Here is a 24817-nt window from a genome sequence, read left to right as displayed (position 1 = left end):
CAGACAGAAGCCGTGTGGGAAACGACGGTCCAAACCCGATTCCCTACACTCTAGGATGCCACACACGTACGTCCCCCACCCCCCCCCCCACCGGCTCCTTAACCCGTGTGAATCCAGTTCCCCAACTGCTGGCAAATACGTGAAGGCTGGAGAAAAATTAAGCCTCAGTGGAGTGCACGTGACCTTCTGGGAGGACTTAACGTCTCCTGGACGTCACTTTTTATTTTTAAAGTGTGGATCCGCTTGACATGGGCAATTGATTTTTTTGAAGTAGGAAAAACAACTTAATTAACATTCATCACAACCCTCTGAGGTCATTTTGACCATCGCTCCAGGGTACGGAAGGTTTATTGCTTATTGAATTCAAATTGCAGCAGACCGGATGCCGCAAGAGTTTGAGCTAATTCAGGGGCGATCATCTTTAAGGGAAGTAGTTTGCTTCTGCGGAAGACTTCCTGGTGGCTTCCATTCATCAAACCTGGCTACAAAAGCAAGGCAGCTGTGCCGTGTGGAAAGCGCACAGCCCCTGGAGGCAGGACACTCAGGTAAACGCACGGACGAGTCAGGCCATCGTTTGAGGCTCAGCAGAGAGTGAAACCCATGCTGTGGAATATCATCAGGCACGCGGTACGGCATCTGGAGCCAGGCAGCCCAGCTCTGTAAACCCAGCCCCACTGCTTACTGTCTGCGATCCTGGGTAAATTCACCTCCATGGCCCTTCGTCTCTTCCTCTGCGTAAAGGGGCTGGTTTTAGTGCCAACCCGGTGGGTGGTTCTGAGAATTACATGAGTAATTCACGGGCACGCCACCGGGAGTCCTCTCTAAACCAGAGCAGTGCAGACAAGGTCTCCTCGTCGGTTGTAGCAGAAACCGCACCTCTATCCAGGAAGCTCAAGCAGAAATTGTTCTGCGTGAATTCTCATCGCATCATTGATGTCGCTTCTGTTGACCACCCTTCACTTCTTCTCTTCCTCTCCCACTGTCTTTCCCCTCCTGTTCAGAGATGATGGGAAACCAGCCACCGATCGTGAAATAAAAATTGCAGTTCAGAAGAGCAGATTCGTTTTTGAAAGAACGTTTCGAAAGGGCAAGAGGACCTTGGCTCTCTGATCTACTTCATTGGCTCTGTGAACAGTATCAAAGAGGCGTTTCATTTTTTGCTTTGATTTAGGGGAGATTGGCCCAGTTTAAGATTTTTTTTTTTTTTTTTTTTAAAGTAGGCTCCACGCCCAGCACGGAGGCCAGTGTGGAGCCCAACACGGGGTTTGAACTCACGGCTCTGAGATCAAGACCTGAGCCGAGATCAAGAGTCAGAGGCTGAACCGACAGAGGCACCCAGGTGCCCCAACTTTAAGAATTTTTTCAAAATAAGAATTAAAGTCACACCACGATAGTTTAACGTACACGACAATTCTTAAAAGAATTACAAAGAGTAAGCAAGTGTTTTCCAAGCATGCTCCAGTGAATTTCAGCAACTTGCTGAAAATTCCCTTGCCATAGTATTTGTGTGCCCGCCCAGCTTGGGTATTTTGCATGTGTGTATCCATATATAAGAACTCTTTTTTTAACAGACACCCACATGCCCCATAAATGTTATCTGAGTACTGATCTAAATAGACCAGTACTTGTTGAAAATAAAACTGCTCTGACCAAGGCAGTTGCATAGAAAAGAGATTTCATCCTTTGAGAGCAAAGGAGAAAATATGATTTTGTCCAACAATTTGCACACAAGCAATTGTTATTACATCTAGCATTAAGGATATAATGAATTTGAGTATGATACATTTTTACGCTTAGAATTTTTATTTCTTTATTGTGTGCATAACATGTATGTCATATAAGATGGAAAATACAGGTAAAGCAAAAACATGTTTGATAAAAATTGGAATAACCATTTTGGTAGCACTCTGATGAGGAAACCCATTCCCAAATTGCATGGGCAAAGAGGACAGGGGCCTTGAAAAATATCTATTTCTGTTTCTTTCTCTTTTTTTAATGTTTGTTTATTTTTGAGAGAGAGAGAGAGCACGAGCAGGGGAGGGGCAGAGAGAGAGGGGGACACAGAGGATCCAAAGCAGGCTCTGTGCTGACAGCAGCAAGCATGATGTGGGGCTCGAACTCATGAACCATGAGATCATGACCTAAGCTGAAGTCAGATGCTTAACCAACTGAGCCACCCAGGCACCCCAAATCCTTTGCTTCTTAGCTAGACTGAAGAACTCCAAAGTTTTTGGTAGTGCACTTTCAAAGCAGGCCTTCCCAGATAACGGGGTGATAACCTTCTCAGTGACCTGCTTGGGGCAGGGTAGATATGAAGAGTGAAGCACTCACTACAAACTCCCCTAGGTGTCAAAGACTGGGGTCTACTTTATAGCTCTTGTCCTATTCAGGCTGCTAATATTTATCAGCAGGACATATAAATTCATGCTAAGGATCTGGTTGTGTCGAATCAGACGCCCTAATACATTTATTTTCTTCTTTCCTCCCAATGGTCAAATCCAATTTCTATGCAAATGCTTTGGTCAAAACATTCTCTCTCTCTCTCTCTCTCTCTCTCTCTCTAAGTATAAGGATTATTCTTTAACAAAAAGATTTAGAATCCCTGCTATAGATTGCATAGAATTCCTCCAGACGAGAAGTGGCTGAGTTCATTCTTATGTACTGAGACTGGGGGGACTTAGTGGAATAATTTATTCCAACCTCCCAAAGACTGGCAAAATCCCCAGAAACTAAGGCAAACCTCTGGTCTACTTCCTAATGTCCCAGGGAGGAGACAGAGGTAGAGGTTCATTGATTGTAAGTAAGTTAACTGACTTACCCAATGTTATTTATCAGAAGAAATAGTGTGACCGGCCTATCAGGGAAGTTAACTGGGGGAAGGATTGGGGGCAAGTTAGTTTTCTCCAGATTCCCACAGGTCAGACAAGATCTCGTCACGAAGAATGATAAATCCCATGACATATATGTATCTCGTTCCCACACTTTCTTCAGATGCTCCTTAGGTTTTTTAAGAGAGGTCTTCCCCAATTACCCCCTATGAATGCAGCCCCTTTACCCTGCTTTTTCTTCCTACTTTCCTTTTCTTCACATATTAAGTATTTTTGTGTATGCATTTATGGTCTGCTCGTTCCTGCTGGCAAGTAAGCTTCCCAAGGATGCTGAGTCTTTGTTCACAGCCCGTATCTCCAGTGGGAACAACACTACACACTGTAGGTGCTCAACAAACTATCTGTTCAGGGACGCCTGGGTGGCTCAGTCGGTTAAGCGTCCGGCTCAGGTCATGATCTCACAGTTCGTGAGTTCGAGCCCCGTGTCGGGCTCTGTGTTGACAGCTCATTGCCTGGAGCCTGCTTTGGATTCTGTCTCTCTCTCTCTCTCTCTCTCTCTCTGCCCCTCTACCACTCACACTCTGTCTCTCTCTCAAAAATGAACAAAGGTGAAGAAATATTAAAAAAAAAAAAAACCTATCTGTTCAATGAGTAAGTGTCAGATACCCTCTAAGTGAATACATATTTAAAGATAACAAATATAAAGAATTAAGGGTAAGGATAAATCACCAATGGGGACAGCTTCTTTAACACACAGAGCTATCGATCGCTTCGCCACCAGATGTCCGCACATCTCAACCTCCGAGACTAAGGGAATGGGCATTTCTCACGTAAAGTTTTATCATTCTTTTTCCTTTATTTACCCTCAAAATGCACAGTTTGACGTCCAGTTCTATTTATGTCTTTGAAATAAGGGAGATACTTCTCACTCATGGGTTTTAGCAACGGCTTCACGTTTTACGATTGCCAATGCTTTAGACACGACTATGCTTATCTCCAGCTATAGCAGCTTCACAAAAAGGAAGGCACTTGCCTAAGCTACCTTTGAGCTACGAGGAGCTCAGGTCAACAGGTGGCCAGGGCACTTACTGCTGGGGCAGGAGGCTTCTTTAGGGCTGGATGACATTGGCTGCGCACACAGTTGACAAAGGCAGTCTCTCCCATTGAACGTGACTCGGTCTCCGGGTGGAAACGGGCGCCTGGAGACAGAAAGACATTGCCCTCAAGGTTATTCCAGCAATTTAATTTCTTTCCCTGCTCCTTCGGCTTGCTGCCCTCCGGTGCCAATCCATTTCTTTGAGGAGCACCAGCCAAAATGTCTGAAATGCGGTCCTAACCGAGCCAGCCAGCTGGATATAGTCCAAACAAATAAACGCGCCTCGTTTTGAGAAGAAGCGAGAACGTATTGCTTCTACCAGCAACCAGACAGTAAAATGGAATAATTTACCTCTACTCATTAGTGGAGGGATGTTCCGGCAAGTCACCTAGCCAGGTAAACACACAAAATTTTTCCATTTTCCAAATGGAAAATCCTTCAAGAAGAAATATTTTAAATGCCATAAATTCCTATTCAAGCGTAAGGCCCCTCCCCAGGAGAACTGGTTACAGGTCAAACATTAACTCCTTCAGTTCCCTAGAGCTACGGGGCCATGGTGCCCAACTAGACTTTGTCCTAGACATCTGAGTGGGTGAACTGGATGTTTCCCTCCAGAGCTGGAGTGCTGGAGACCCAGTGCCTCGTGGAGAAACACAACAGTGCTGTAAATACTTGTTTAAAAACCGTTAGCTTCTAAAAATTAAAAAAAAAAAAAATCTGTTAGCTTCTTTCCAGAGAGATAATTTCCTTTTGCTTTAGACATTTATCAGTAACAGACATTTTCCAAACATGTTGCCTCTCCGTGTATGTTTCCAGTCTCTTCTCCTGCCAGTTCAGCAGGCAGCTAGCTTTTCAAAACCAAAAGTCATTAACAAATAGGTATATGACAGTTTCCACACCTGCTTACTTGTAATTGGCAATTTGCCAATACTCTTCATTAACAGGAGTTTTCAAATGTGTGATTCTGTCAGCTAGGAAATGCAAAACTCCCAAGCAAAACATCCCCCCACATGTGAGTCAGGAGCAATTACTTAAGAACAAACTCCAGCTCCTTGACAGGAATATTACTTTCACAGCTGCGATCGCTCCTTTAAGTGGCCCTTCGGCTGCCTCACACTTGGTAATGAACCGTCATTCACACACAGGTAGTAAATCTGGACTCAAAACCACGCCACAGAGGTGCGTGGTGGAGAGCTGTAAGTTCTTCCGCTCCCCACCCCCCCACCTCATCTTACAAGTGCTGAGCTGAGGCAGTCTCCTCCCCTCTCATGGTGCGGTGTTCCTTTCCATTGTTCAGATAAGGCCCAGAGAGGTTAAGTGACTTCCCTGGATTGACCAGCTCGGGAGACTGGGCCACAGGCAGGTACAGGTGGCATCCAACTCAGGACTTCTCTATCTTTAACAATCAAAACTGCACTCTGGTAGATGCCAGTGGGCCTCTTGCGTCATCAATGAAACCAGTCGGCTCTGTGGGCGAGGCATCGGGAGTTGGGGGACCATTTCAAAGCAAGCACAGGTTCTTTGCCTCTGATGAGGGCCAGGACTAGGGTGAGGCCAGTGAGGCGCCTGGGGCACAGGCTTTAAGGAGGTACAGGCCCCGCAACGCACGGCCCTGAGCGTGAGCACCCCCTCAAACTGTGCCCCCAAGCCACCTCTCTAGCCTCTGAGCCAAGCTTGTGTTTTCTGACTTGAATCCCACCTGGATCCACGAGGGGATACATCCGAGTCCAGGTCTCAACATGAGGCCGGGTCTTTTAAATGTGGGGCTTTGTAATTTTATAAAGGATCCGCATACCTCCCCCTTCTGCCCACTGGGTCCTCTGCCCACATGGGTTCACTTCCTTCCGTGTAGACGCAAAGAGAACTGGATTTGGAGTCAGGAAACCTGGGTTCAAATCTTGCAGTGTTACCTTGGGAACGTCCGTTAAGCTCCGACACTCAGCGGCACTCATAATCAGGGACATTAACTCCTGGCTGACTTCACAGAATTGCTACGTGGGTTAAAGTTTGTAACCCATAAAGGAGGCCCCTCCACTTCAGGTAGAATGTTGTCGGGTCAGCGGTAGCAGCATTGAGTAGCTGTTCACTGGCTCAAACGTCCAGAGATGGGACTAACACTAATAGATGTTTTTCCTTCATCACCAAATTTAAAACAATGATCTCTCAAGGCCAGGATCGGGAGGGCTCTTAGAGTGTATCTGGGCCAGGGCCTTCCAACCTGGTGAGTTGGATGAATACATCATACTTGGGAATCCTCCAGAAAGCACTAAGTCAGCAGGAGAGTTTGGGGGGGGGGGGTGCGGGGGAAGCTAGAAACAGATATTTGTAAAGAGACCTTCCCCACAGAAGAAGTCCAACGCTCATCCTAGCTTGGGGGATCACTCAGATCACGGCCTCCTATTTTATAGATGAAGCAATTGCCTTGGAAAAGTTAATTCACATAGGTCTCAAATCAGCCCAAGAAGCTGGACCAGAACTTGGGACTCAAACGCCAGGCAAGGGCTTTTAACCAGGCTGTGGGCTACAGTCTGAAAAGGGACAAGTCAAGAGGAAACTTTACTTTGGATTAAATGCAGAACAATTTTCAGCCCAATAATTCAGAATTTTAAAATTAGGATTTAAAAAAATATAATTGAGAAATGGACTGATGGCTATAAAAAGTTACAATAATAATTTCACCATGACTATTGCATCTGAATCTTAGGATTGGTCTCTGAGTACTACCTTGTTGGTTAATTATATAAAATTAAGTTTACCTTTTTTAGAGTTTACATCTGTCTGGCCTAGAAACCTGAAACGTTGAAAAACAAAGCAAATTCACCTCCTCTGAACTGTAGTTTTTAACAAAGCCACAGAACTGGACCACACAGCAGTCAGCACCACACTAAAAGGAATGGGGCTGCCCGACTAGGATCGATCCATAAAGTAGCTGACCCTTGTTGGTGACTCTCCTCGCACAGGAATCAAAGTCATCTTAAGCTCAATTATGTGTAGCATTCAACACAACACAACGATGAAACCACATTTCCCCACTCACACTTCACATACTTGCCTTCTTCTCTCTGACTGATCATTGTAACCAAGCTGGTTTGGGCAATTAAGATTTAACCTTGCCAGGTGATAGAAGCCTAGAGAACAGAGGATGGTAAACGTTTCCGCCTGAAAGTTCAGATTGCAAATAATTTTTTAGACTCTGCAGATCCTATGGAGTCTGTCACAACTGCCCAGCTCTGACCCTGTAGCCAAACACAGCCCATCAGCAGCCATCTGGAAACAAGCGGGGGTGGCTGTGTCCCAATAAAACTTTATTTACAGAGACAGGTATTGGGTCTCATTTGGGACACGGGGCAGAGTTTGCCTCGCTCCGCTATAAGGGAGACTATTTCAAACACACACACCCATATGAGCTTCTTCTTCCAAATCAGCTTTATCTTTCCGAGCAGTTATGCTATTTCCTCCTAATGTTTTCACTGCTCAAAAAGTTTCAAGACCTAGGGGTGCCTGGGTGGCTCAGTAGGTCGAGCGTCCGACTTCGGCTCAGGTCATGATCTCACAGTTCGTGGGTTCGAGCCCCGCATCACGTTCTGTGCTGACCGCTTCCCCAGAGCCTGGAGCCTGCCTCAGATTCTGTGTCTCCTTCTCTCTCTGCCCCTCCCCCGCTCACGCTTTGTCTCACTCTGTTTCTCAAATAATAATAATAATAATAATAATAATAAATGTAAAAAAGTCTCAAGACCTAGAGCCACTTTCCAGTTGCCTTCAAGCCCCTTAAAATCAGTCCTATTATTTAGCAGAGGACATCACGGGTAAAGTTTCCCAACTAAATTACTTTTTTGACTAAGACTGATAAAATAATAGGAAGATTTTTTTAAAAACTTTAAGGATACATCAGAAAAAGAGTATGTCAAGACGGTACAACTCCAGACAAGAGGCGTATATCCCAGGCCTGAAGAGCAGAACCCAGTGCTTCTCCGTTAGGGGAGCCCCCACTTACTTGCAGATAGTACACGCAAAGCAGTTGGGATGATAGGTCTTGCCCAGGGCAGTGACCACCTCTCCTTCCACGAACTCCCCGCAGCCATGGCAGCGTGTCCCATACATCCTCTGGTAGTCCAGGGTGCAGAGATACTCGCCGTTCTTTATGAAGAAGCCCCCTTGTGCCAGGTCACAGCCGCACACTGTGGAAAGACAAGTTCACATTTGGTCATCGTCTGCCACGCTGCCGGGCAGCAAATGCCTTCCACTGCGTGCTGCGAACTTACTCCATGATCTCAGTGGGCTGGGGTGAGGGGAGGGGACTGGTACAAAGAGCTATTTATTGTGGGGCTCTGAGTTCTCTCTCGCCTCCTTCCCATTTCGTACCCCTCCTTTCGGGAGGGATGGAATATCTCATACGAGTAAAATTCATTGGCTGGGTCTCAACGACTTGTGCGGTATGTCTAAGATTCAGAGATAATCCGTCTCGGATGGAAAGATGCCGTTGGTTCACGCTGTCTCGAATAGGAACAAAGGTATCTCTGGCAGAGTGATTTAGGAAAGGGACCCACTGCTGGCCCACACAACTGTTCGCTTTGGGCCAAGACGATTACTGGGCTGAGTAATAAATTCCCACCATACCAAAAGCAGCAGCAGAAATGTCTGAGTCCATTTTTTCACACTCTGGAAATACTTTGCCACAGCTATGAATAATTTGGACGTTTAATTTTCTCTTTGTGCGGTAAATAGGATAAGTCGATTGCTTATATAGTATAGGGAGAGATAAAAATGAACAGGCAAAAGGGGGAAGAAAAGGGAACATGTCCAAGATAAAACCATCGTTCAGGACCTCAGTACACGCAAAAGGGAATGCTTTACTGCATCCGGATTTTGGTGTCTCTTGCGCAGCTGTGGACCATGGACACGGTGCAGAGAAGCAGGTCCCCGGGTGCCAGGGGCTTGGGCGTGGCCTACGTGTTGAGACAAGACCAGAAGAGGGCACGGCCACTTGTCCAAAAATAAAGCCCAAGGCTGACCCGGAGAGTAAAGAGTTTGCACTGTCAAAGGCCTGGGAAGCAGCAGCCATGGCCGGGAACCTCCAGTCTCAACCTCTCGATGCCCAGGGTTGGGTGACTCCATACAGCTAAGGGCCTTAGGCAAAGAATCCCGGATTCTTCCTGATTCTTCCTGCAAGCAGCTGGAATAGGCACCCAGTGGGCAGGGAGAAGGGGAGCTCGACCACTAAACTTGCTTTCCTAAGAATCCTGCTGGAACACCTGCAGTGTTCCTCTGATTAGTTCCCGTGACTCATCAATGCCTCCGGACGACCTAGTGCTGAGCACAGCGAGGTTCTGCCAGAATATGGTGCCTACTCTCCCACCCCTCCGGTAGCAATCTTTCCTACTCCGAGCCATTAGAGATTTTCAAGGTGACACAGAAGCCACAAAGAAGCTTTCCGCTGTGGAATCATCAGCCTTTGTTTACATCAACACTCCACAGCTACGACCTCTTTCTTTGCAATTTATAATCAAGTAACCCAAGATGATGGCCTGAGTCCATCATGCCTGAAAATGACCACCCCTATAAATATGACTCTGATCACATTACCTGGAAAACAGCTCGTTCACCACCTGCTGCCTCCTCTAACCTGCCAGTGCCCCCACTGTTCACACACCTGCTTCTTCCTTAACAAACGGGTCCTCCGGGTGGGAGGAGCTCAGGGATGGACTGACTGCACTCTCACCGCTCATTCCTTCAACGGCAACAAACACAATCCTGGGGTTCACAGAACGCCCCAGAGAGGTTTCTTCAATATTGCTCGACGTACGTATCTTTTTTCCCCCCAAGATGACAGAGCATTTTATGGTAAGAGTCCTCATCTTCACTCCTTTTGATTCTTCTTCAGGAATCTTCAACCGTGGTATCTAAGGTATTACTAGGAACATAGTGAATTAACTTGAATCCGGCATCAAACTTGGCAAGCTCCCCGCGATGTCACTCCTCAGCGGCATCAGCAGTTTTGATGACTCTCTTGCTCTTGCAAACGTGGGTATTTCTTAAAGCCATGAGAAGTGACAAAATAATGATTTTGACTACTGGTAACTCTCTTTATTTTCCCCTCCAATCACCTTGGGTAAGTTTAAAAATTCACAGGGGGCACCTGGGTGGCTCAGTCGGTTAAGCGTCCGACTTCGGCTCAGGTCATGATCTCGCGGTCTGTGAGTTCGAGCCCCGCGTTGGACTCTGTGCTGACAGCTCAGAGGCTGGAGCCTGCTTCTGATTCTGTGTCTTCTTCTCTCTCTGCCCCTCCCCAATTTGTGCTCTGTCTCTGTGTCTCTCAAAAATAAATAAATGTAAAAAAAATTTTTTTAAATACAATAAAATAAAAGTTCACAGATCCTTTATAAAAAGAAAGATCCGGTGGCAACAGGGTGATCTTTATGCCAATCCAGATTGTCAAGATAGCTTCAGAGCTGCTTGTAAATGTTGTAGAAGTTCACTGTACTTGGTGCAGCCTTTCTACGTCACATGGGCTTGTGAAACTGACATGGGCCCTCCTTTAAAGGTCCTAGTCGATATAATCCTAATGTAGTCTTAAAAAATGACTTTGTAACTTCTGTTGAGAGTTGCCAAATTACAACTGAACTCTGAACCCCTTTGAGATTTGATATGGCCTAGTTCTTAAATTCAAAGCAGTGGCCCAAACTGGCTTATCAAATCGTGTCATTGGTTTTGGTGGTTTACACACAAGGAAACCAGCATTTGAAGAAAGGCTCACAGGCAGGGGTCATCAAAGGTCTTTACTCGCTATTCCTCCTCTGACACAGCTTCTCAGTCCCCTTAGCCAGGCCCTTAGACGCAGGTAACTGCCATGAATGCTACTTCCTTCCTCTAGAAGAAGGCCACCCTGGGAACAGATCTCATCTACTCTCATAGTCTTTAACAACGACTTTGCGCAAAGGACCAACGTCTCTATCTCTGATGTCTTCCCCAAGCCTGTAGACCCTTATTTTTCACTGCCCAGTGGGCATGGACAGCATGCCTATCTCAAGCCTGGCATTTTAAAAACATACTCTATGGGGCGCCTGGGTGGCTCAGTCAGCTAAGCATCCAACTTTGGCTCAGGTTATGATACCACGGTTCGTGAGTTCAAGCCCTGTGTCGGGCTCTGTGCTGACAGCCCAGAGCCTGGAGCCTGTTTCAGATTCTGTGTCTCCCTCTCTCTCTGCCCCTCGCCTGCTCATTATCTTCCTCAAAAATAAATAAACATTAAAAAAAAAAAAAGTCCATCCTCTTGCTTCTACGTCATCTCTCTATAACCTTCTGTTCTTCTTCTAGTCCTTCTTTCAGTAACATGCCAGCACTGTTCATTCTCCACTCTTAATACCAAAATGTTCAACTACCCCCCCCGAAATCCTATTTGTTTTCCCAACAAAATGTTCCTTTGAACCATTCCCTCCTCTGCCTTCTTGCTGTCACTACTGAGATTCTGGCCTTCACCAATTATAAATAATTTTATAATACAGTGTACTAGCAAACAAAACACAACACAACAGGAAACAACCAGTAGGGCAATAGTTGGTTCCACGTTAGTCAGGTTCCGTTAAGCGTGGAGCCTGCTTCTCTTTCTCTTTCTCTCTGCTCCTCTCCCCTGCTCACGCTCTCTCTAAAATAACAATTAAAAAATTAAGTTAAAAAAGGAAAGAAAATAACACTTTGACAAAGGGATTCCTCTCTTTAGCCAAAAATATCCAGTGCTCGCTTCCACAGCATATATACTAACCAAAAATATCCAAAGCTTTAAGAACCCTTCGGTGTGTTTCATACTAACAGCCTAGCAAATACTTCTAACTGATGGCACAAAGCAAAACTTTCCCATCGACATGATCACAAAGTCTCCATTAGGAAGGTCAAACTTCAGTAGGATATATTTAGATCTTTAGCGTTGGGTGCTCGATTTGTCTTTGTTCTAGTTGATAGTTAACATCGGCCCAGGGAAATGCACAGATTCGTTTCATTAAAAAGGAGCCGCCAGTGAAAGAGATTAACTGCTTTTTTCTCAATGATCAATTATTTAAAACACGCCCCAGTCGAGGCCCCACTGAACCCTGCCTGCTTTGCCATCGCATGGCATGGCCACCATCAGCCATGCGCCTTGTCGATCGTCCGCTCTTGAATTCACTGTCTGCAAACTACTGAACCCCATGAACTGGGTAAGAATTTGTATGTCCAAGCAATTTCATATAAAAGCCGTGAAATTAGTAACAGGCATGTTTTAAGCTCTTAAATCTTAAAAAAAAAAAAAAAAAAATTAACGAGAGCTGCCCGGTTTGTAAACATCCCATGGAATAGGAGGGGGACGAAGTACAGAGGTGCTAGATAAGGGGGAAAACAGAACAGTAGTTTAGAGGCATGAACGGGGCTGTGGTACCAACGACTACTTCAACTTTCTAAAAACAGCAGTTAACATTTTATGTTACAACAGACTCATTGCGGTCACATTCCAACTGCCTGTCAAGCAGCTCACGTTGCCAAAAACTTAGAATAGGTAATACTTAAAACTCTACCCAAAGGTGGGCTTGGGGGTAAAATGCAAATGTTTTCTTCTTTTATATCAGCAGACGGAGCATCTCTGCTGGGCTACTGTTCACATGGGGGCTTGAATCAAGTCATACCAGCAAGAGAGGGAGCGTTGTTAAGCAAACGGGACCAGTGTCTTCAATGTGGTGACACAAGAATTTTACTTGGGGGCCAGGAGCCGCGGGGGGTGGGGTCCTTTCTTCTCTTTTTTTTTAGGGCAGGCATGGGGTTTTGGTCTGGCACCCTGCCAGCGCTCAGCCCATCACAGGCTGTGAGGGGCCCCTCTGAACTTGCCAGCATGGCTGCTGGGCCATGGCCGTGGCCGTGGCCGTTCATTTCTGGTGATCAAGACCATGTGCTCCAGAAGTGCTGCTTTACCAGTAGCACTCAAAACCCTGTCCTCAAAACCCTGTCCTATCCTGCGTGGGCCAGCACCGCTCCTGACTCCTCCTAGGGCGCCATGCACTAGAGCTGGGGGTGGGATGGACGCGGGGTATAGACCTCCCAAGCTCTTCATGGTGGATTAGTGGTGTGAATACCAAATACTTCCCGTTCTCTGCCTCTATCCTCTACTCCAACTACATGTTAAAAGAATCTTTTTCATCCAAGATGTTATTCTATTCATTTCCATTTCCTCAAGTCCTTTCTTCATTGCAAATATAAAAGTAGACTTCAACATAGAGTCTTCCCAAACCACAAAAATTCCATTACAGTGTGGGGTCGCATTGAGTCTGCTTTTGCTCCGAAACGGAGAGCCATGTGTTTGAAAATACCATACCCTGAAGCTCAGAAGTACTATCTGCTGTAACCCAGAGCTCAAAATAGCAGAACAGAGACTCAAACAATAATGTGAGGGGGCAGATTCTCACCAGAAATAACTATTTGCTAATGCACCATCCTGGAAGCAAATACCAAGCCTCAAAAAACATAATTAAATAGTTTTTTTACGTTAATTTCTAAATGATCTTGGATTTTTTTTTTTTTTTTTGAGAGACAGAGAGAGAGAGAGAGCAAGCAGAGAGAGAACGCAAGCAGGGGAGGAGCAGAGGGAGAGAGGGAGAGGGAGACAGTCCTGAGCTCCATCCAGGGCAGAGCCCGATGTGGGGCTTGATCCCACAACCCTGGGATCATGACCTGAGCGGAAATCAAGAGTCGGACACTCAACCAACCGAGCCACCCAGGCACCCCTGCATCATATCTGAGAAAGAAGATAGTCACAGGTCAATCCAGATAGCAGAATGAGTCCCCAAAGCAAGGCACTTGAGGGCTTGTATTTAATTCAGAGTCTGAACTTATAATAATAAGCCAAGAGCTTTAGATGGAAAGAAATGACTTTGGAACCTCTTTATTAATAAAATCTTTGACCATACTTTTTTTTAAACGTTTATTTATTGTCGAGAGACAGAGCATGAGCAGGGGCAGAGAGGGAGGGAGACACAGAATCCGAAGCAGGCTCCAGGCTCTGAGCTGTCAGCACAGAGCCTGACGCGGGGCTCGAACTCACAAACCGTGAGATCATGACCTGAGCCGAAGCTGGATGCTTAACCGACTGAGCCACCCAGGCAGGCGCCCCTCGTTGAGTTTGTTTTTGTTTTTTTAACACTTGTGGAATTCCATGTGCAAACAATATTAATTATAACGAGCTCGAATAACACAGATATTATTCAGAAACGTATTTCTCGCTCAATGTCTACCAAATGTTCATCTTCTCCCTTAACACCAGTGCTTTCCTCCAAACCGGGTCTCCCACGACCCTGCAGGACAGACCCCTCCCCTCCCCTCCGGCCCCCCGCCCAGGGTCAGGCTCAACCTCCCGATGAGGCCTCCTCAATTCCCTGCAACTGTGCTTCCTCAGGGGCTCAGCACAATTGCTGACATTTGATTCCTATTCAGTCTTTATTGTCCTGTACCTTATACCTGCACAGTTACCTCAATTAGAAGCTTCCTGAAGGCAAAGACCATTTCTCATGCCATTTAATGTCCTCCACAATACTTAGAGAGATGGCAAATTCTTGCCCCTCTCCTTCTATTGCATATTGCAGGTGTCTGGCCAGTGTGAGCAGAGCCAAATTGGCAAGTATCAGGAGAGATCACTTCAGCGTGACTTTGAGCCAGCCCGTCTCTACTTCTTTTATTTTTTAATGTTTTATCTTATTTTTGCTGTCAGCACAGAGTCCAACGCGGGGCTCGAACTCACGAACCGCGAGATCATGCCCTGAGCCGAAGCCGGACGCTTAACCAACTGAGCCACCCAGGCGCCCCAGTTCACTATCCCTACTTCTGAAAGCACCTAACTGGCATCAAGACAGTGGTGCCGAGATAGCAACCCCACCCTCCCCAACTTCTCAAGTGTTTTAAGACTCTGAACGTTCTTAGCAACTAATATTAACTGCAACCCAACAATCAAGAGACCTTCCAATGCACATGTGCTCTATACAGGACCAGACCCTGCCCCACTTTGCATTTAGCAGTACCAGGAAGGACCCGATGACACAGAGTAAGACGGTGACTGGCTAAGCACTCCACCATCTCAGGCGCACGAGAAGGAACTGGAATGGGTTCACAGGGTGGCCAGAGGAACAATTAAAGGGCGGGGAGAGAACGCTTAAGAAAAAAACAAAGCAGATGAAACTGGGATTAGTCTAAAGAAAAAGAGGTCAGGGCAATAATGGTCTTTACGTGTACAGTGAGTTACTTTAAGCCAATCAATAATCAGCTCTTTTCCAGCTAAGGAGGACAAGACGGGGGGAAAGTTTGTTTTATGTGTACCAAGAGATGGAGGTTAGATAAATTCACAGCTCTCGCCACAGAGGTGATTACAGCTATAGTAACAGCTGAAGGAGGCTGTACTGACTCTACGGCTGGGAAATTTTTATGATGGAATGAATGGCCTCTCTATCCACGATGGCAAACGCCCTTATTCTTTCGGATATGGACAATGTGATCGTATCACTTTCTCGGCCCTTTTCGCTAGGTCCAATCACGGGGATTACACCGGAATGGAAAGAGAACCGAATTCATAATTTCACTACTTCCTAAAGTTCCACTTTGGAAATGAGATATAAACCTAAAGAGTTAGTTCTTACAGCATATAAATTAGATGATACAATTTTCTTTTGACAAACGAAATACAGAAGATCCCGAATCTGTACATTCAACTCCCCACCTTACAATTTTCATCCATCTTACTCCATAAAGATCCTTGCATTGTATAAACGCACATATTCAACGTGGAATGATCCTGACCTGGTAAACATCTCCAAATCCTAAGATGGCAAATATGGAAGGTGCTATTAGAGATGGGATGTTTATCCCAAGACCCTTTACAAAACCCAGGCTTTAAAGAATAATTCCTAAAAAAATTTATTGCAATTCGTTGACATTAGTAAGAGTTGTAGCCTGAATTTTCTAATAGTTCTAGATAAACTTTTTAAAAATAGTTTGATGTCGGGGAGCCTGGGTGGCTCAGTCGGTTAAATGTCTGACTCTCGACTTCGGCTCAAGTCATGATCTCAAGGCTCAGGAGATCGAGCCCTGAGTCGGGCTCTGCACTGACAGCATGCAGCCTGCTGGGGATTCTCTCTCTCCGCTCCCCTCTCTCTTTCTTTCTCTCCCTCTCTCTCAATATATAAATAAATAAACAAACAAAAATAAGTTTGATGTTTACAGGCTCTCTTGGTGAACTGAACATTATAGGGGCCAAAGGGTTTTTAAAAGCCATCAAAAGGAGGCATTTTCCATATCCTCTAACACAGAGCCGAGACTCATATTGCTATGCGGTAACGGTCTCTATTAAAACATAATCCGATATGACAATTTCTGCAATGCTACCTTGAGGGAAGGGTTTACATGATCAGAGTTTAAAAATTTTCCACAGACACCCAATGTTCAGAAGTCTTTTTAAAGCTATGTGGCTATAAATAACATATTAACAGTAACTCCATTTTTGAAAAGGAATAGCTACTATAATTAATGTTTAAAAATGCCATCTTTCAAATGGCAATGGGAACATCGTGGTCCCATTTGCTTTTGTAGGCAGGTGTTCGCCTGAACGAAGGCCAGTGTCACCTCTCGCTGCACCCTCTGTCTTCACCATCTGCTGCCTTGAATAATGCAGCCCCTACCCGTGAACCAAACTAGCACGTGCCCCACTTCCAGTCCTGGGAAGGTTATTAAGTTTTCTGGAGGGTCCATGCTTTATTAGATGCTGTTTCCTCCCTGGCAACATCCAGACCGCTGAGCTCTGGGTGGCCTCTGCAGCCCCCGACTCAGCACGCCTGGACCCTGGACCACTTGCTTGCACCTGTCTGTGGCCAGTGACGGTCCCACTAGTAGGCGCATAGCTTGCCACGAGATCACAGGTTCTTTAGAGGTAGGTACCGTGTCACATATACCTCTCAACCCTCTACAGAATGGCACGCCAAATGGGTATGTGATAGATGCTCTATAAACGTTTCACATGGTAAAGATCTGAAGGCCTCAAGCGTCAACATTCCTGGGTTGATTTACACAAAGATCAAGGGACTTTTAGTAAGAAAAGAATGCTATTCTTTGGAATAATGAAGTCCATTTAGTTGACTTTTATTACTCGGAGGAATTAAGTGGTGGCTGGATTTTTAGCCATTATGTGTTGGCTCAAACTGCTCTTTTTCGAGAGGTGGGGGTAGGGGGGGTCGTTCCTGACCACCTGCCCCTCCCCCCCCCCCACCACACCAAGATCGCCCTGCCGCAGGCTCGTGGTCTTTGTTCATGCAGCTCTTTTTATTTTCCCTTTGTTGGACTGATCACAGTTGGTAAGTCACATTTGTATGATTATTTGAATGTCTGATTAATGTCCTGTCTTCGTCCATTCAGGTTGCTATTGCAAAACACTGTAGACTGGGTGGGTGTCTTATGAACAACGGTTTTGCAGGCTGGGAAGTCCGAGGAAGCAGACAAACAAACAGGTGAGGCCTGAGCATGAGGCGCTCTAAGGGTTCAGTGTCAGGAGATGAAAAGAACCACCATATAACTGGCTCAAGGCTTGCTTTAAAAATGCCTGAGGAGGGGCACCCAGCAGGGCCCAGTCAGTTGAGCATCCGACTCTTGATTTCAGCTCAGGTCACGATCCCATGGTTTGTGAGTTGGAGCCCTGAGTCAGGCTCTATGCTGTCAGTACAGAGCCTGCTTGGGATTCTCTCTCTCTCCCTCTCTCTCTCTCTCTGCCCCTCCCCTGTTCATTCTCTCTCTTTCTCTTTAATGTTTAACAAACATTAAAAAAATGCCTACGTAAAGTCTCAGTTTTCCTCCCTCCTCTATAAGCACTCCCATAACCTCTGTTGTACAAATCATTTTCTTAGAAATAGTGTACTTTTTCTTAATTTTTTTTTCAACGTTTATTTATTTTTTTTTGGGACAGAGAGAGACAGAGCATGAACGGGGGAGGGGCAGAGAGAGAGGGAGACACAGAATCGGAAACAGGCTCCAGGCTCTGAGCCATCAGCCCAGAGCCTGACGTGGGGCTCGAACTCACGGACCGCGAGATCGTGACCTGGCTGAAGTCGGACGCTCAACCGACTGCGCCACCCAGGCGCCCCTAGTGTACTTTTTCAATCAAGCTGGGTCAATTTCAGCCTACCCTGTCTCAAGAAATAAGTTTTCAAGGGGCGCCAGGGTGTCTCCGTCAGTTAGGCATCCGACTTCGGCCCAGGTCATGATCTTGCGGTTTGCGAGTTTGAGCCCTGTGTCGGGCTCTGTGCTGACAGCTCAGAGCCTGGAGCCTGCCTCAGATTCTGTGTCTCCCCCTCTCCCTCTGCCCCTCCCCGCTCACTCTCGGTCTCATTCTCTCTTTCAAAAATAAATAAAAACATTTAAAAAATTAAAAAAAAAGAGTAAGTTTTCAAGGACGTGAACTGAGAGTTGTCAAGAACCATAAAGAACATGAGATTTGCCTTAGAGGCTAACAGATGAGCCTGCCCTAGTTTTATGGGTGCCGGCAGAAGACACCGACCCCTGGGTCAGAAGTGAAAGACTTCAATACTTACAGCAGTCAGTGTAAGCTCCGTGTCCCTTACTGGTTTTCCAAGCCCCGTAAGTCCCCAGAAGCAAGAGAAGTAAATGCGTGTGCGATGAGTGTGTGTCACAGCTGAAGAATCGTGAGCTTTAGGAAATCCCAATCTTTTATAATGAGCTACAAGCAAACCTGTCCAACCTTTGCTCCAGGTGCAGATATGATCTCTATGACACGAGGCAGCAAACAAATCTATCCTCTGCTCCAGGCGGAGACACTATCTCTATCTTCCAAGGCTGTTGGCTGTACAAACAACCTTGAAAAGAAAATTCAGAACAAACGGCTTACTGGCACCCCTGCTCACAAGAGGCCCCTGGATAATTCCGTCCCAGTAAGAGTCAGTTAAGCAGCGTATTTTGGAGAACTTATGAGCGCTCATTCTGTTCCAGCTTGGAATTCAAAACCTCACCTCTTTAAAAAAATCTACCTTGTATTTACTTCATGGGCAACACTTTCAGATGGTACAAAATTCAAAAGGATTGTCCTTTATAGACAAAAGATGGCATACAAGTGGTTTCTCGTTTGCTGTGAGAAGGGACCATATTTGTAAAAGAATGGTTTTCCCTGCATGCTGGTTAATTCTGCCTTTTAATCAATTTCTGAATGACTAATATTCTCTAAATAGGTATTAAAAGGCCAACCTCGGCTCTTAGGAGATACAAGAAACTGCTTCCATTCTACTCACTGGGGTTTCATCGGCTTTCTACTTGGGCCTGAAAATAACCCATATCCACTCTGCCCAGGCAAACCCATAGGGGAAAGCATAGGATCTAGAGCAGTATAAAAAAAACTCAGCAGCAGCAACACCTACCCCACAGCTGCCTGGCTGGAGCCTTCGGCACAGTCTCTTAGCTGTCCTACCTGTCAGCAGACATGCAGCTCTGTCGTCAATGACAGCAAGCTGTGCTCACACCCCTTCTTGTATTGTATTTTATTGCATTATTTATTTAATTTACATCCAAGTTAGTTCGCATACACTGCACTAATGATGTCAGGAGTAGATTCCTGTGATTTATCCCCTATGTGCGCACACCCAGTGCTCATCCCAACAAGTGTCTTCCTTAATGCCCCTCGCCCATTTAGCCCAACCCCCCCCCCTCCTGCAACCCCGCCAGCAGCCCTCAGTTTATGCTTTGTATTTAAGAGTCTCTTCTGTTTTGCCCCCCTCCTTGTTTTTATATTATTTTTACTTCCCTTCCCTTAAGTTCATCTGTTTTGTATCTTAAATTCCACATGAGTAAAGTCATATGATATTTGTCTTTCTCTAATTTCACTTAGCATAATGTACTCTAGTTCCATCCACATTGTTGCAAATGGCAAGATTTCATTCTTTGTTATTGCTGAGTCATACTCCGTTGTGTGTGTGTGTGTGTGTGTGTGTGTGTGTGTGTATATACACACACACCATGTCTTCTTTATCCATTCATCCGTCGATGGACATTTGGGCTCTTTTCCATACTTTGGCTTTTGTCGATAATGCTGCTATAAACATTGGGGTTACACCCCTTCTTTTTGGAAGATGATGTTATTGTCTAATAACCAGGTGAGGACACTTATCACGTTAAGCACTTGATCAATCTCGTTGACTAGCTATGCCATTGGAAACACTTACGAATACTCATCCAAAGAAATACATGGTCATCGTTCTTTCGTTCATTCACTCAGTCATTCATTCCCCTTATTGAGCATCTACCATGTTGGGCATTGTGCGAGGCTCCGGGTATACGGCAGTGAACAAAACAGACCAAAATCTCTGCCCTCTAGGAGCTTACTCTCTAGTAGAGGGTGAAGATAAATGAGTAATGTATGTTACATAATGATAAATGTTCAGAGAGAAATGTGATATAGGGAATAGTTAAAATCTCATATAGGACAGTAGAGGAAAGGCACACTGAAAACAAAATATTTGCCCAATGGCCCCTCTTGATCCCCTGGTCCTCAATCTTTTCTAAATGCTCTAGAACTTTGGGGCAGAAAAAATGAATTCAGGGCATTACTTTAAACAAATGCTTGAGATAAATAATGAAAATTATAGCAAACAATGTAATGTATCAATATGATGAACTGTATATATAATTATAATTAAATATTGAATATAAAATTCATTAAATATATAGTTAACTAAATATTACCTATATAATATTTAAATGGATTTCTTATTCTCTTGTTGAGCATTATTACAACTATGATGAAGACAATGTGATAATTAAAAAAAACTATCATGTCACTGGATCAGTATCAGAATGAGCATTAAGGAAAGAAATCTCTAAGTTGGTGAGATGATCGCTGCTAATTGGAAAAGACGAGACACACAACTACCAAGTACTGAAGACAGAGCACAGCACCGCCCAGAACCCTGCAGCTGTATTTTACTCCCATCGGGTTGTTACGAAGAATAACAGAAGCTTTGGGGATCTCCTTTTCCTTTAATTATAGAAACTGTCTGTTAATTGAAACATTTTCCTCATCTCGTTAGCAGGTGGGTATGTTTCCCAAGGTTACAAATGGAAACTGGTTCTACTTTCTTCAGATGCTGGCATTCTTTATTGCCCTTTCTGAGGGCAATGCCACTCGCAATCATCTAGCTTCAGCCACTACCTAGATGCCAAAACACTGTCAAATCCTTCTTCCAGAGGAGCCTGGCTGGCTTGGTCAGTAGGGCATGTGACTCTGGATCTCAGGGTCATGAGTTTGAACCCCACGTTGTGGGTAGAGTTTACTTTTTTTTTTTTAATTTTTTTTCAACGTTTATTTATTTTTGGGACAGAGAGAGACAGAGCATGAACGGGGGAGGGGCAGAGAGAGAGGGAGACACAGAATCGGAAACAGGCTCCAGGCTCTGAGCCATCAGCCCAGAGCCCGACGCGGGGCTTGAACTCACGGACCGCGAGATCGTGACCTGGCTGAAGTCGGACGCTTAACCGACTGCGCCACCCAGGCGCCCCTAGAGTTTACTTTTTTGACATACAAGGAAGAAACTTTCTTTAATTTATTTATTTTTAAGTTTATTTATTTATCTGGGGGAGTGGAGTGGCAGAGAGAGAGAGAGAGAGAGAGAGACAGAGAGACAGAGAATCCCAAGCAGCCTCCACACTGTCAGCACAGAGCCATATGCAGGGCTCGGACTCAAGAACCTGTGACATCCTGACCTGAGCAGAAACCAAGAGTCAGATGCTTAACCAACTGGTCCACCCAGGCACCCTGGGGGTAGAGTTTACTTAATAAAAAGAAATAATTAAAAAAAAACAACAACCTTCTTCTCAACACAAACCATGATGTACCTCTTGAGTGCTAGACCTACTGGACTCTGAATGCACCATGTGTCCTCAACCTCAGTGTAGCCCAGAGAGGCTGAACTCTCTGCCTTGAACTACCCTGTCCAGTGCTCCTGTACTTCTTTAGTGGGCAGCAGACATCTGTCCACACAGGCAGTCCAACTGGAACCCTGGATCCTTCTTCATTCCTCACATACGGTCACCAAATCCTATCAACCTTAACTTTCAGTGTCTCTTAAATCTCCCCCCATTCTCCTGCTGCTACCCTACACTATTTCTAAATCAACTACTATCCTCTCACCCCTGAGTCTCTCTGCCTCTTATCTATTTCTCCATCTCAGCACTTATTACCCAGTATCATAAATGTTGCTTATTTGTATGTCTCTCCAAATACCCTATGAGATCTTCGAGGACAAACATGGTATGCTGTCTCTTCCTATTTTCAGCACTTAGCGTAGTATCCCACAAGGAGTATGTGTCCAGTTAACATTTTCTAATCGGATGAATAACTCCTACACCATCAGATCCCAAGATGTCAGACATTTTAGGGAGTGAGATGGGTTCACCGACAAAATTCTGGCTCACCAACCTTGATTCTGTTAGAGTTAACCCTGCGAACTCATGGACTGATCACTGGCTTAAGTCTGTGTTCTGAACTCTAGTTCCTCCAAAGTAACCCTTTCCTACCTTCATACACATCTGGCTCTCATGTAAGATGTTTGGTGTCCTCTTTCTCTGTCTCCTTGCAAAACCCAATCCTAGGGAAAGAGTTCGTTTCTGCTTTTTATTCCCATAGGTATCTGCATTTTAGGACATTCTTTCTAATTGTGGAAGGCTACTTCTGGTCCCATTCAAGAACTATGAGGCTTTGGCAGCAAGGTATGTGAGTGAAGGAGAGTAGGGCGTGAGGGAGGGGAGAGAACTTGAGGGAGAAACTCTGCCTGGCCCCCAAATCACAGTCAGAACCTGAATGTTCTTCCTCTGCACTTGGCCAGCTCTCACCCAAAAGCCCAGGCTGGTTTTAGCAACTTCTCTCTCCCCCAAATCCTCTGTCCTGGGATATTAGCTCACCATCTGGACATGGCATTTTTGCTTTAGATGTAATGGGAAGAAAGAAAAAAACTTGTTTTAAGACTTAGCTGCAGTCTGGGCCATGGGGGTTAAAAGGAAGACCATATTCCTTAAGGAGAAGACTTCTGTTTCTTCTGGGAAACCATCCTAATGGATTCATAAGAAGTAGAAACTCTAAGACAATGTGGAGTCAGGAGGGCGAGGGAGAAGGAAATGGGGGTCCCAGGGACGGAGGCAAGAAGGGTCTTTGTAGAGACAGGAAGACCTACCAAGATAGTGGCAGGTGGAAGTTCTGAGTAAGTATGAGAAATGGCCCCGGTCTGTACTTCCTGTTCACTTTTTATGTAAACCTAAAACTACCCTAAAAATAAAAGTCTAGGGGCGCCTGGGTGGCTCAGTCGGTTAAGCATCCGACTTCAGCTCAGGTCACGATCTCACGGTCCGTGAGTTCGAGCCCCGCGTCAGGCTCTGGGCTGATGGCTCAGAGCCTGGAGCCTGCTTCCGATTCTGTGTCTCCCTCTCTCTCTGCTCCTCCCCCGTTCATGCTCTGTCTCTCTCTGTCCCAAAAATAAATAAACGTTAAAAAAAAATTTTTTAAAAAAAATCAAAGTCTATTAATAGATAGATAGATAGATAGACAGACAGACAGACAGACAGACAGATAGGAGGGGCACCCACTAATGAGAAACTTCTTGTTTTGGACATGGTCTGAGAATATCAGGACAGTCTTGCCTGTTCTGGGCTATAACTTCCTTCCATTATCCCAAACCTTCAGTAAAGTCTGCCAAAAACAGCTGCCTTATGTTAGTGGGATCTTGGGAAATAAAGAGGCATGGTGGCCAGTGTGAGGTGAAGCAATGCCCAAGGAGCAGCATTCAAAAAGGGAGACCAAGAATTTAGTATTGGCAAGAAGTTGGAGCAAGAGGGGACCACAAGAATGCAAATCTCAAGGGCTCTCTAGAGCTGGGCTTCCCATACTGTAGCCACTAACTACAAAGGGCTACTGAGCACTTGAAACGTGACCAGTCCAAACTGAGATGTGCGATTAAGCACGTATGAAAAAAAATAATGTCAAATATTTCAATAATTTTTATATTAATTACATGTTGAAATAACATTTTGTGTATGTAGAGATAAATAAAAGACACTATGAAGGTTCATTGCACCCATCCCTTTATGCCTTTTTAACACAGCTATTCAAAAATTTACAATTCCATACATGGCTCGCAGAGTATTTCTATTTGGGCAACATCACTCTAGAATCTTGGGGAAAAGGAATGGACTTGCTAGGGTATAAGGAATGAGGTGCATACACCATTTTCTTTGGGTATTAAAGAAAAGGGTAACCCCAGGAATTGGGGACATAGGAAAATAGACATTGACAGATCAAGTGTGGGAAAATACAAATTTATAGGAATAGAAGACATTTATTTTAGTAAAGTTTTGTTAAACTAAAAATAGTTCCTACAAATAGCAAGTTCTCCTAAAATATGATTCAATTTATATAAACACTTGACTTTTCAGGAACACATTTGTAGTATGAAATAAGTATATGGGAAAACGTCCCAACATAAGTAACTTACATTCAGCCCTTAGGTTTAAACTAGAAAAGAAAAAAAAAGCAAGGAAGCTTCCCATGGGGGATAAACAAACATGTCTTCTAATACCTTAGTGTGCTGAACAGTGACAACCCAGACCTGAGACTAACGCTTGGTACTTTCCATTAGAAATACAGAAGGGGGCGCCTGGGTGGCTTGGTCGGTTAAGCAGCCGGCTTCAGCTCAGGTCATGATCTCGCGGTCCGTGAGTTCGAGCCCCGCGTCGGGCTCTGTGCGGACAGCTCAGAGCCTGGAGCCTGTTTCGGATTCTGTGTCTCCCTCTCTCTCTCTCTGACCCTCCCCCGTTCATGCTCTGTCTCTCTCTGTCTCAAAAATAAATAACG

General features: G+C 45.1%; 1 protein-coding gene across 20 annotated transcripts in view; it reads right to left on the bottom strand.

Moving 5' to 3' along the window:
- ABLIM1 (actin binding LIM protein 1) overlaps positions 1–24817 on the bottom strand; it is a 218388-nt gene that overhangs the window by 114086 nt on the left and 79485 nt on the right. For all 20 annotated transcript variants that reach the window (XM_030335052.2, XM_030335038.1, XM_030335039.2 and 17 more), the window contains exons 3-4: positions 7919–8102; positions 3918–4027 (exon numbers count right to left, since the gene is read on the bottom strand). In XM_030335052.2, coding sequence (XP_030190912.1) covers positions 3918–4027; positions 7919–8102 — 294 coding nt within the window. The remainder of the gene's footprint in view (positions 1–3917; positions 4028–7918; positions 8103–24817) is intronic.

Source organism: Lynx canadensis, chromosome D2, assembly GCF_007474595.2.
Source record: "Lynx canadensis isolate LIC74 chromosome D2, mLynCan4.pri.v2, whole genome shotgun sequence".
NCBI classification, from domain to species: domain Eukaryota; kingdom Metazoa; phylum Chordata; class Mammalia; order Carnivora; family Felidae; genus Lynx; species Lynx canadensis.
The sequence above is the reverse complement of the archived record's forward strand: the minus strand, read 5'-3'. Positions and strand labels throughout refer to the sequence as shown.